The sequence below is a fragment of the Coturnix japonica genome, chromosome 4 (genome assembly GCF_054131305.1).
Source record: "Coturnix japonica strain WE chromosome 4, WE-NBRP24, whole genome shotgun sequence".
Lineage (NCBI taxonomy): Eukaryota > Metazoa > Chordata > Aves > Galliformes > Phasianidae > Coturnix > Coturnix japonica.
In genome coordinates, this window is record NC_140666.1 from 37718638 (window position 1) to 37732500 (window position 13863).

Below are 13863 nucleotides of genomic sequence, written 5' to 3' on the forward strand. Positions count from 1 at the left end.
TCTTAGAGTTGCAATGAGGTCTAACTGATATGTGAACAGGGAAGCACAGCTATATTTTAGAGATACCTGAAAACTGTAGATTATTGCATAACTGACTATGCTTAAAAATGTTAGAATACATTAATATTATTACCAGAAATAAAGAATGAAGCTAAATCAGTCACTGGTCCAGTCTGTTAGTGTAGTTCTTTCATTCTGTTTTCTTTGTATAACTAACAACTGCCAACCCCTCTCCCCCTTCTTCCTCCAAGGAAGGAATAAAATCTTCAAGTATAACAGATCAGAGGTAGTGTATGCCTTAAACAATAGTTTTCAGGGGATGCCAAGTAAATATGCGGACACACATGAAAGTGAAGTATCACTAATTCCCACTTATCACGTCTGAACATAATTCCTCAATGGAGAAAAAGAAGAAAAAAAAAGGCAAAAACAAAAACTGTAATTCAAAAATATACGAACTTAAATATTGAGGCACTTAATCCAAAACTCTCTACTGATTACAACTCTTACTGATTACAAAATCCACAACAAAAAGGGAATGAGTAAGCAGCCAAAGAGAAAGAATATGTTCCCATAAACAAACAATACTTGGTATTTCTCTAAACTCACAATACCTCTATTTGCCATGAATATCTCCAGAGCTGTATTTTGCAAAAGATAGCGTCGGGAAAAGATAGCTCGAATCTCAGAAAAGAGCCATTTTCCATGGAGTCCTTCTGTATATGCCAGAATCTGGAAGAAATTGAACATGTAAGAGAGTATGTTTAAATATGTTATCAGCATAAGTAACATATTTTGAAAGAGAAACAGATGCACAAGCACAGATTCTACCAAACACATGTAAAACCTACAGGAAAATTAAAAGTTGCTCATATTTAAAATAATGCTATGAGGCCACCATGGATTTCTTTTGGCTAAATTCAACTGTTTGTTTATATCAAACCCTTTTTAAAATTTGCCCTTATTTTTCCTTTAAAGATAATTGACTGTCTTCCATGGGAGTTTCAGAAAAGCAAGAAAGGCTGTAAAATACAAAAGCATATTCTGAAGTGAACTACTAGTACCATCAGATGAATCCACACTCAATTTAGCACTGTGATAAGAGAAATGTAACAAAGTAAAAAAAAAAAAAAAAAAAAGTCTTCAAGGAAGAAAAACCATTCCTTACATTAATCGTTCAGGCAACATTCATTAATTCTGGAAGTATAAAGGTTGTCTGTATAAAAGGTTAAGTATCATTTTGTCAGCTAAGGTTAAATACAAACCTGCAAATGAACTCAGCATAATCTCTCTATGGAGTAAGCGGTTGTCAAAGTAACTTGTTACAATTCCTGTCATCCCATCTGACAGACACAGATGCTTAGTCTGCCTTCACAGTTCAAACTAATCTCATTTTTAGTCCTCAGCCACTCTGCTTCTTTGTTTCTTCACTTTTTCCTTTTCATTTCAATGCTTAATTATGTAAGTGTTAAGGAACAGCAACACTGGACGCTGTTGGGCCCCAAATTAACAAAGAACAAACAAAAGAAAATATGAGACTTGTCCATTTTAGTAAACACAAACACTTCAAACATAAATCCACCACAGAAAAGGAGATCTAAGTATAATCTCTCACCATCACCCTTACAACAATTTCACTTAGCAATACATTGGGAATAAAAGAAAGGGGGGAAAAAAAAAAAACAAAAAAAAAACAAAAAAAAAAACCTAAAAGAAAGTGAAATTCAAGCCTTCAACATAAGGGAGATTGGTTTTGAACACTATCACTTGTTTATAGGTTTTAAACCAAGGAGGACTTCGCCTTGCATGAAGTATTTGATCAAAGATAATCAGTTTTTGGAGCACAAAGAGCAGTTAATTATCGCAGAAAGGAGGGGGGGTTGCATAGCACAGTACAAAACACAGCACCATATCTGCAAACTTCATAAAAAACCAACTGGCGAGAACCAAAAGCAGCTAGCACAGAAGCTCCAAGTTTACTAAGCAAACCATCCCTCATATCTTCGTTTTTAGAAAATCTTCCCTCCCAGTGCAAGTGCAACAGACAACTTCTCCTCTTCCAGCACTCCAAGAACACAGAAAGAAAAAAAATGCCTAATTATTCTGAAACAAAACTCCTGGAATGTGATGAAAGGAACAGACATTACTAATAATTTTCAAAGGGGAACTATCCAAGTGGGGCCATGCTCATACTCTCCATACCAGATCCATACCCAGCACCACTTGCTGGTAGATCCATATAGTTCTACAGTACTATTGGCTTTTTCATCACACGCATATAAATATACTTTACAGAGCACAATATCCTAAAAGGTGACAAAGAAGACAAGGTTGCGGGGCCTGTGTATAAAAATCTAAGTACTTTTCTGATATTTATTCATATTAAGACCTGAAAACTGGAGCTTATAATTTCAGTGATCGCTTTTAGAGACAATCAGGATCATCTCTCTGCACTTCTGTAACAGCAATTGAAAGGACTGATTGACATTATAAATCAGAACATTTCATATTCAACCTTACTACACAGATACTGTGAGAAAAATCAGCATGTTGAATAATTATTACTTTTGCTCAGTGGGACTGACATTTGTAGAGGAAGTGGAAACACTGTAAATGGCAAAAAGCCCCACTTCCACCCCCACCCCAAACTGGAAGGAAAAGCATCAATTTGAAAACAGCAGAGCTGGTTTATACTGGGCACCTCATACAGCCATGAGGAAGTTACTGAAACACCAGGATTTACAGCCCAAACTTGGATTGCACCATAGACATGATAGCAGTCCTCACTAGAGCAATTCTTCAGGCCACTCATTAACAGCCGTTATCAGGAGTGAGAGCAGCTGAGGCCTAGCTGCGCCAGGCCTCCATCCCTAGTCGGAACAGTAACTGCCTGGTCCGCAGCTTCACTTCAAAGTCTCTGGAGTTCAATTAAAACTGGATTAGGTGGAAGCAGCCCTTCTTTGGGACACTCTGTTCTCTGAACCCCTCGCATACTGACAGCACCCCAGACAGAGGTCTAGCCCTCCAATGAACCGGTTGCTATGGAAACTGCATCATTACCATTGCTCTGTGTTTAGCAGGCCCAGCAGACAAGATGAAAGATCCAGGGCACAGACACACTGCTTTCATGTGTGTATTGGTAAAGATTCCTTATAAAAATCAAATTGAACCTTTTTTTCCTTGACAGATAGCCAATTTTATTAACAGAACCTACTAGTTGCAGAAACTGGCTAGAGATTTAAATTAAGAATTTTAATTTTCATAAAAGGGATTTTGTTTTTCCTAATTAGTGCTACCACATTTCATAATTTCAGTTTCAAAATTACAACTTGCAAAAACTACTCTTGTTCTTACCCACTCCAACTCTTAAGGCACACATCATAGAAACCAACCATCTTATTTAACCTTTAGTACAATGCTCTGAGTTCACTTCTATTTATTTTCATTTTTTGTCTGCTCCAGTAATAGTTATGGACCAACTTCTGAAACAATCTAATGTAACATGCACAAATGGAACCTCCTTTTCCACACAAACAGGTATTTACAGAATTTCAGTTGATTCAAAACATCAGACTGGATTTTAATCTACCACACGTTTCATTTATTTCAGAAGATACTGCACCTTGTAGTAGGAAATACAACTTTAACAGTTTCCCATCTCAGTTAAAAACACTTGAAAGTAAAGAAATAAACCACATAAGGCTCCACAATTCCAAACATCTTATTACACAAACTACTCCATGGTACAACTTCAGCAAACCAGATGAAGAAATGGAATGACACAGCTATTTAAAATCCAAAATTGCTTTCACCTTTGCATGAAGTCCTTATTTACTTCAAATACTAGAAATGAGGCCCAAGCCTGCAGCCAGTCCTTCACAGTCCTGTTGCAGGCCCTCAAGCTACCTGACAGAAAGAAGTTCACCAAGTGTCCAAGAGGTGAAGAAGAGACAACTTCATTTTCCACTTAGAGGAGACTGAAATCAGAGATGCATGGAAACTCGGATACAATTTTGCTGATTGTTAATTAAGATCATGCATAAGCAAATCATTTCCTCACAGTTCATAGTTGGGTATCAGTTGATTTCCCAACATGGAAATGCTTACTTGAAAGCTATTCATTATACACTTTTGAACAGTGTACAACCAAACACCCCACTTTACCTTTTCTTCAAAACCCCTCTTGAACCCTGATCACAAACAATGTCTGCTGTAAAAGATTACATGCAATAGTTACAAGAAAACACCCCTTCAACTGCCTCCTGAATGAGGAAAGCAGTATTTTACTGAGGACTAGATGAACATTTTGCTTTACATTTTAAGCAAACAAATCAGCTATTGTATATTCTATTTTAGAGAAAAGTATTATTGATCTTAAAAATGTGAACACGCTAAAAGTAATTATGTCTGCAAATGGATTACAGAACTGAATCTGCAATTGAATAATTACATTACTTTAATGTGCCAGCCAATTTAACTGCCGTGAGTAAAATAAAAACTAAATAGCTTATTTAAAAAGCTGATGCATATTCGTGCATCTCACAACAGTTTTTCTTGAGATCTTTTCCTAAAAAATTTATGAAGCACGTTAATCTAAATACTGAAAGAAGCAAACAAACAAACTGCTTTTAAATAGCACTTAAGTTTGATTGCAGCTGAAAGAGAAGGTATACAAATACAGTCTTCTGGTAGCATTCCTTGGGAAAGTCCTTTGGGACCATTTTTGTTCAGGAAAGCAAAATTACAGCATGTATAGGATATAAAATCTGATTCACAGTTCAGTAGGAACCTGGATCTCCACCACAAACTCAGCTTTCCAAATGTGTCTTCAGATTCTACCATCCAAACATTACATGGTTCCTAGCTGTAGCATTTGCAGTGACCAGGTCTTACTCTATTGTTCACTTAAGTATGTCCAAAATTCATAATGTTTAATATCCAAATATTTTTTAAATAAATCTCAAAGCTTATTTATCTTAAATTTCTTGAAAACAGTGATTAAGATGTTCTTTTTAAATAATAGATACAAATACATGCAGCCCCTGAAATCCACGCTCAAATAGTAGTCCTCCATCCAGTCCCTCCTGCGAGCACACAGTCTGCTACACAATCCTGTTCAGCATTTTCATGGGTGACAAATTCAATTAAACATATTCATTACTTTAATGTTCCACTAGATGGTTTTACCCAGCATAAAATAAATAAATAAATAAATAAATACTCTGTGACCTTTGTATCGATCACAGCAAAATGGCTTATGCCTGGGTGTGGGTGGTGAAGGGATTGGAGAGGGGGGGTGGTAAAGGACTCTTATGTTTTCTCTTCCAATTACTGAAGGAGATGATAAAACCACAGCAAATGATGTATCAGCTCATTTTATCTTATCGCTTTGGGGCTAGGTGACAATGAAGTTCATATTTCACTGGTTCCCATTGAAGATTGTGAAAATTACTTGCCCTTCTGACCTGAAATTTCACTAGAAGACAGAAATTTCTCTTCTGCAAAGTAATGCAATTTTTCAGATGTCAACCTTTAGCCCACCTTTAAAAATTAATTTCATTTATATTAACCAATGATATTGATATTTTCATAGAATGCTCTTTGATACATGAACCACAGACTAGCAAATTGATGTGCTTTAGAAGGCTAAAATTATTTTACCTGAAGCTGCTGGGGACAGACAGATTTACCACAAGCTGAAATTCTTATTTCACAGTACACTGTTTATGCTAGCCTGATATACTTTAAAGCCACTGGATCTGTAAATAGCTTAATCATTAGTTACAACTTAGCAACTGCTCCCAACTACAGAATAGATCTAAAAATAAAAATTATATACAAATAAAAACACAACTTCTGTGGAAATGAATAATGTCTGTCACGGGCTACAGATCAGTACATGTGTGATGACATGAAAAATACTTTCCAGATGATTAAAATAGAGGATGCACAACTATATTTTCTCTCTTTACCCAGACACTGAAGCTGTTTTTCAAAGTGAAAAAATTATGCAATGCAGATTTTCTGAAAGCAGTCTTCCTCCACTAACTGCAGATAACTTTCACCAGGATCATCAAGATCTGTCTTTGAATATATATATATATACACACACATCAGGAAGGCCTCTATCCATAACAGGTTTCATTCTTTTGATTTGACTATGAGGTTCTCAACACTCTGCATGTGCCAATAAATCATTAAACACCGTTAGCAAAGTTAGTACCAGCTATCTTACTCCTTTCCACCGCTTCCAATACCTCGTAATTTCTTTGCCCCTTTTGATTACCTTTGCTAACACTTTGATGTAAACTGAGCAACTGAGGAGCAGGTGACTAGACCTCTTCAAAAGCTACGCACAACTCTCTGTTGTCATTGCGAGCTATAAAAATTCATATCAGCACAGATCTTACTACCTTGTTACTTGCTCCCCTTTGGGTTTATTAGCATAAAAAAAATAAAAAAAGAACAGGAGCCTTTAGATACTCTGAACTCTTAGTGAAAGCAGATCATTCAATTTTACTTCAGGATTTCCTCATGATCTAAGCAAAAAGAAAACACAAATTTAGATTGTGATACACTACCAGCGATAGTTTTGGAAGTGTTTTATTACTCATTAAAGTGATCATAAAACAAAAACTCTCCTGAGGTAGTATGACCACAATCCAAATTTTGCAAAGACACCTGAACCTGATCATACAAAAGACTTCATAATGAAAATTGGAGAGCAGATGAGTCTTTAGATCAGTTTAGGAGGAAGACACTCACTCAGATGTGCCTCTCTGAAATTACTCAGAGTAATGCCATACTAGAAACAAAGCACCTTAGTAATAGCGGGGTGATAAAGTCTTTGGCTACAGCAAATGAAAAGTAGCCTAAATGCACCAGCCACTTCAACAAAAATGAAAGAAAAGAGCTGCCTACCCTTAGCAAGCCTCAGGTAGACAGAAACCTCCAGCAAAAGATATTTTCACCTCCACTGCCAGCTCTTAAATGAAGTCTGGGAAGGGATGGATCCTGGCTCCACCCCTTCTGCTGACTCAGATACACTGCATGCACCTGAGTTTCCCTGGGTTGGCTCTGCCTTCACACCAGGTGCTGAATTGCTGCTTCAGGCCTTGACTTAGCATTTCTGCTACCCCGTTATTAAAATCCTCTTGAAGAACAGCAGCAAGAACTGTTTTCAGTAATTCTGTGTCTTAATTGTCCAGTATAGGACATCTTTGAAGGACACTGTGATCAAGGTGTTGGTTTTTGTAGTTTTTTTTCTGGAAAGATTTTACACCTTTCCAAAAAATTATTTTATTTATAAATATAAAAGCAAAATTATTTTTGTTTCTCATATAGGACAAGTGCAGTAAAATTACAGAAAGCAAGTTGCAAGGATGTGGTCTCATCATCAATGATTAATCACTCACACTGAGATAACTTTAAGGCTTTAATCAATCCATTTTTCAGATGATCAAAACTGATTTTGTGGAAATTACTGTCTTCAAGGAGGAATCAAACAGATTTTTTTTAAATGGCAAATGGTATAAAAATGTAGAGATTCTTTGTTTTGTTTTTAAGTTAAAACTTACAATTAGTCTTTCTTGTTTTATAAAATTCCTACTGCAAAAAAAAACTTGTAGGTAATCTCTATCCATCTGTATTGGTTGATCTCTAAGGAGTACAGAGTCTGAAAACTAGGACAATTGCCAGACTAATGACTCACAGCAAAATAACTAGATATAGTGAAAGGTAATATACAGGAGCATGCTTCTCAAAAACAGATCACAGAAAACAATATAGAAGCTCACTTGGTTTTGCTGTCTTTGCTCTTAATTGTATTTTAGCCACTGAGATTTCTTTAGAAAAATAAGCTTCATGTTTGTTTTGTCTCTTCAAATTCCTGTTCTGAACAGCAAAACAGAATAGTCATGTTAGATTTCTCACTGCAGTGCCTTGCACCTGCCTATTTAACCACCTTTGGGATATAACTTTTCCCATGGACTGCTCCTATATGCACCTATGAAAGACCTATCAAGCCATAATATGTGTAAGCAGAACAGCAGCTACAAAAAAGGAAGGAGCTAAAGCACCTGCAATACTGGCAGTTTTCCAGCATCAACCATTTTGATATGATACTGGAGAAGGCAGGTGGGAGAAAACAACAAATGGACAATGGAGAAAAAAAAAAAAAGAAAAAAAAAAAGGAAGTTTAATTGTCAAAAAGAAGGATTTTTATTGATGTCCTGTAAACTCCTCCTCATATCCCTTCATCAGAACAAAACAAAAACAAAAAGCCACCCCCACACATCTGGCAGGAAGCTAGAGTACCAGTCATCATAAAAGACTGCATCTGATCAGGTCATTAATGGGAACCAAGCCCATTCGTAAAAGAACAGATGTGCCTCTTGAAGGCAAAGAGAAAAGTCAGACTCTGGAGCTGCCAATCCAGCAGTTTACATTAAAAGATTCTGTGCTATGTTTTATGAGAGATATGGCACAGAAGGTGCAGCTTGCAAAGGGATGGGAATGTAAAAATGGCTTAGTGCCACCTTTGTGCTGCACAATCTCTAGACTGCTGCAGGAACCAAATTCCCTCTGTGTATTCTGGAGCAGCTGCAGGGGCTGCTGTGTAATTACATACATTTGCCTTACTTGGGATGTCTGGTAGCTGCCCCACATCCCAGAACTGTAGAGTGTTTAATGCTAGAGAAATTCTCCCTCCCGCTCTCAGAAGTTGGGACAGAAGACAGTGCTGCTTATAAACCCTCCACCGCTCAAGGACTGCTTCTCTCCCTATTAGTTCATTTTCTGTGTACCAAATAGGAATACAGATATGACAACAAGGTATGGAAATCACTCGTAGTTACCAGAGGATGTGCCCCCATGCATTTTTTTTTTAATCGAGGCCTCCATAACCATGCCTCACATTCACTGTCAGTATTCCTACATTTGTCACATATACCTGAAAAAGCAGAGTCACTCCTCAAGTAAAAGGTATAATCAATCAGTCAGTGACAAAGGTTTTGCTATGCTACGACTACAAGAAAGATTCTCCAAAGATCAGCCACGTAAGTAATCTGACCAATTAAAATGAACCACATTTGCAAAGAACAAAGAGCAATGTGAACAGGAAGTTTTATGAAGTAACTGCTGATTAACATTTTCATAATTGACAAATTAGTTCAAATTTGGCTATAATGCATTCTTATGAGTACAGACCTTCTTCCAAGGTTAATTAAGCCAAATATGAGGTCTGCAACCACACCTAGAATAGTGGAGTAACAAAACAAGAATATAACCCTAATTTGACTTTTAAAATGCAATAAAAAATTAAACTGCATATCTAGTCCAAATGATTGATAAGAAAGGCTGGGAACTGTGATACAGATACAACATACACAGACAGCAGTCTGGGGATAGTTGAACAATTGATCCAACAACATGATTTGCCTTGCCACTCCCTCCAGGGTATTAAATCTAAAACTTGCTACTCCTCAGGGTCCAATAAAAGATGGCCTATCAAAAAACTGTGCAGATGAGAGGAGAAGAGGGAACTGGAAGCCTATGAGAAAATACCAGCTCTCTTGAAGAACTGCAATCTGGGCTGTGTTACACGTTTATCTTACAAATCCACAATACTGTTTTGCACAACTGGAAGTTTTCCTAAAAGGCAGAGCAAGTCAGAACTAATGTGGGAGTATTTACAAAGCACTGAGTTCTAGCCAATATCTAACAGTCTGTTTCATAAATTCTGAAGTCTAAGGGGAAGAAAGCATTGTAAAAGGCTTTTTAGACAGACTTAACCTCACAGCAATAACCTATCCATCCTGTGCAAAGCACTGCCAAGAACTAACAGTTCCTTGAGAAAATACAATAATTTAGCCTGTCCGTGCATATTTCATTTGCAAAAGTAACTTAAGGCAACTCATTAAGCCAATTAAATATATTTGAAGGAAGCCCTCCTTAAACCATGAAGTGGGGGGAAAAAAAACCAACAAGAAAAAACATCAACTGGATAGCAGCTCCATTCCTAGTCAGCTCCACATCTTGACAGAGGTATACACTTTGTGTAAAAAGGGGGAAATTTAAGGCATGAGGAAAAAAAATGGTATTGCAAAGGCCTGCTCCGTTCTTAGGTGATTTAGCTTGCAGCTCAGTGTTCTTTTGTAGAAAAAGTGTAGTTTAACACAGAAGACCCATCTTTAGGTTACTGAAGTCACTCCATGTCTAAATACAGCTGAAGTACTTGCAAGTAATTTAAACAATTTAGGATCCTATCATAAGTGGCATTTAAAAATACCTATAACAAATCATTTGCTAAGATGAAGACTCTTATTTCCATAACTTGTTAGCAATATAGACATACAGATATGCAAGTAAGTTAGTCATCTTAAGATATGTATCAAAGGCAAGAAGTGCTGCATTTGAGATCTGAAACACAAAAAGTGTCACCCTACAACTAGGAATGTGTTTCAATCCAGAAACATCCGCAGATTAGTCTTCATAATATATTGTTTTCTAATCAAGAATCTGAGAGTTGAAATCTTATGGATTTTGATGTCTGAGCATTTCTTACAGGAAAAGGAATGTGTACTTATTCATGACTTCATGAAAACTACCTTCTCAAAAGGTGAGGTCACAAAACTTGAGATGTAAAACAAGGAACAGAAGTGACTCATCCAAACGCATCTGAGAGTGTTCCACCAGTAAAGAGCTGATAAATAAAACACTGTTCCTTCTTAAAAAAAAAAATAAAAATAGTTGTGTTTGTCCTCATTTAATAACTGCAGTTTTAAAAAATGCAGGTTTAAAATAAAAAATAGTCATCTCAACTAACTAAATCGGCAGGTATCTGCTTCATTGCATTCCACCTAAACAAAATGCTGGTGTTGATAAAATCCACTTTTTAAAATATGTATCCTTACAAATCTTAAGTACTGTCATCTCATCTCCCTGTTGGAGTTTGATTGATTACGCCTTTTCCTTATGTTCATTAATCTCATCACCTTATCTTTTACACCACTTCATTTTAGCAGAAAGGCAATAATAAAACCCTCATCCATTATCCTTTTACTCATCTAGTCAAGCGGAAATGGTTAATAACATGCTACAAATTGAACTTCAATCACCTCATTTTCTCCTTTGTCGAATGCACATTAAAGTATATTCCAAAAGTGCAATTTGTTTTACAGGGGAATTTGTGTTATATTGCTACAGACAACTAAAATTAAGTGTTTCTCAGTTTGGTTATTAAATATATCCAACTGTCCTTTTATCTCTGATACTAAAACATTAACTCATTTTATTAGGGTGTAATAATACAAGAGTCTTATCTCTCAGAACACAGGGACATCTAGTCTGTCTAATAGTAAGTGTTATACAATGGGTCATTTATCTTTCTTTTTTTAAAAAATATGCTTGTGAGAGTTTATGAATTGGTACATTATTGCAAATGAAATGGCTCTCCATTTAAGAAAAGTTAATTTGTTTACATGTAGGCTTATCTTCAAATGCAAGCCCCATTAGAGAAGCGGTATATTACTGTCAGAGCAAGCGATTGGGGTGAAATAGGTGGATGTAGAAAAATTTAGAGCACTGTAATTCAACTCTCATCACCAATTTCCTGTTTGAATATTAACTGTGACTTACGTGCAATTCTGCAAAATTTCTATGATCCTAAAATGATTCTATAGAAACAGTGATTCAAATTGGGTCCCAGGAATGGTTTTTGTAAATTTTGCTCATCTTTCCAAACATGAACGTATCCCAGCAAAGTACAACAAATGACAACTCAGAAATAAAAAATCTACTAAAAAAGAAACTCTGAGTTCCTATAAAAATAAATGAAAATGTGAAATTCTAGTCCAATTTAATTCAGGGACAGGAACCCCCTTCACAGAAGGGCAGTGAGATGTCCTCTCTTTTTGGATCTCCCTAGAAAAATTTTCACTCACACTCTGGTCATTATTTCAAGGAAACAAGACTAATTTGACTAGATCCTCAATAAAACTTTGTCTCATTATAAAAAAGACAACCAAAAATACTACACAACTATTAAAGTAAAAAGTATTTTTCTGCACATTATCCACCTCTGATTTCTATGAAAACTTAGTGTTAACCCTCTAAGAAGTTTAAAAACACTTAAATCCTACCTATATTCAAAGAAGACAGAATTAGGGAGAGAGCAGTTTTTATCGTTATAAAACCTTGCAAAAACAAAAGTAAGCATTACAATACATGCATATACCTTCACATACATTAAAGAAAAGCCTGTATACACTTCTCTAGGTATAACTTATAAAAAGACATAAAAATACTTCTACATTTCCCAAAGGTGTACCTTTTTCCTAATTCCCTGTCCATGGAAAGTTTCTCTTCCCTTGAAAAGCTTCTTCCGTCTGCAACACCAAACTCTCAGTAGTACATGAGTTCTACAACATATCTTGTCTAGAAACCATAATCCCTGAATAGGATACCTCTAAAAGCTCCAAAGGTTCATTTAACTGCTAGTTTCATGTTAAGAATGTCTTCTTTTAGCTTGGAAAATGTCTTGCTTCTTGTTTTCTGGTACTTCAGACAATATTTAACTGCCTCTTGCTTCCAGTTCTTAATTTAGAGAGGTCAAACTGTGTTGTTTGCAAACTACAGCTGTCCAGTGCTGTTCCAGTCTATAACTAAGGCTTATATTAGACCCTGGTAACATCAAAAAAACTCTGCTTCTTCAAAGCAATGGACATCTTCGTACTTACTATCTAGGTCAGTCAAGAAGTAATGCCTTCTATTTATTTCTACAGGAACAACAACAGAATAAAAAGAATAACACTATTTGATAGAGCAAGTTCTCAGCCACAAAATACTGCTTTTCAGTGCAGTCACCACCATTAGCTATGCATTCTCATCAGCGATGGCAAGAGCCTGAATACCACACTGGTGAAAATATGCACCAGCAGAGTTGACCCACTGTCTCTGTCACCATCGCTGAAATGCACCATGCACCACTTTACCATCCCCTGTCTGGTCTCCATCAACATTTAGAAATCAATGAGTATCAGTAGAGGCAATTCTTTCAGCATGGAGGAATTCAGTGACACACCACTGTTACATATGTATGCCCATGTCAGACGCCATCTTGTCAGGCAACCTCTGCTGCCATCTTTCACATGGCAACAAAATTTAATAGAATTTTGTTGGGAAGGCTCAAACTCTACCACCGTACCACCAACATCTCTCTCTTCCAAATGTACAACTGTATAGGTTTTTTACTTGTTTCCCTTCAGTATTTAATTTACATTAAAATTGATCTTGAAGAATACTTTTTAGGTTCTTTATGAGAAAATCTAGTACTCAAGTGAATTAAAAAGGAATTAAAGCAAGCTATAAACCTAAGCCTCTAAATTGCTGTCAGTCATTTACCAATAGGTACGAGTTCACAAAAGGTATGCTGAACCCTTCAGCTGATGCCACACCTCTGCAAAAAGTAAATCACTGATGCTATAGTATCAGCACAGCAATTTATTGTAGAAAAAAAAATGAAAAACAGAATACTAAGCAAGTCAATGTGAGACTCGATTCTTGTCTCTAACCGCCATTCCTGTACCACATAACATGTCATCATCCATAAGTAAATGAGTTAATCAATTTAATGAGGATTCAGACAAATCGGCTGCCTAATGAGCACTCAAACTGATGTGGCAAGGGTTATGCTCCAGTGCTGACAAAATCAGTTTGATGAAACTGTGACAAAAGCAGCAAAGCACTACTCTTCCTGTACATTTTCCTGCATCTTATTAACATGAAATTATAATCACCATTTGCAAAACTGTGTAGGGAAACCTTTGATTCTGTCAGTCATGTAAACATATGCTTTATCTACTC

At 36.3% G+C, this 13863-nt stretch overlaps 1 protein-coding gene across 6 annotated transcripts in view; it reads right to left on the reverse strand.

Annotated features, from left to right (window-relative positions):
* LRBA (LPS responsive beige-like anchor protein) overlaps positions 1-13863 on the reverse strand; it is a 344265-nt gene that overhangs the window by 111683 nt on the left and 218719 nt on the right. For all 6 annotated transcript variants that reach the window (XM_085546513.1, XM_085546512.1, XM_085546511.1 and 3 more), the window contains one exon: positions 615-732. In XM_085546513.1, the coding sequence (XP_085402639.1) occupies positions 615-732 (118 nt within the window). The remainder of the gene's footprint in view (positions 1-614; positions 733-13863) is intronic.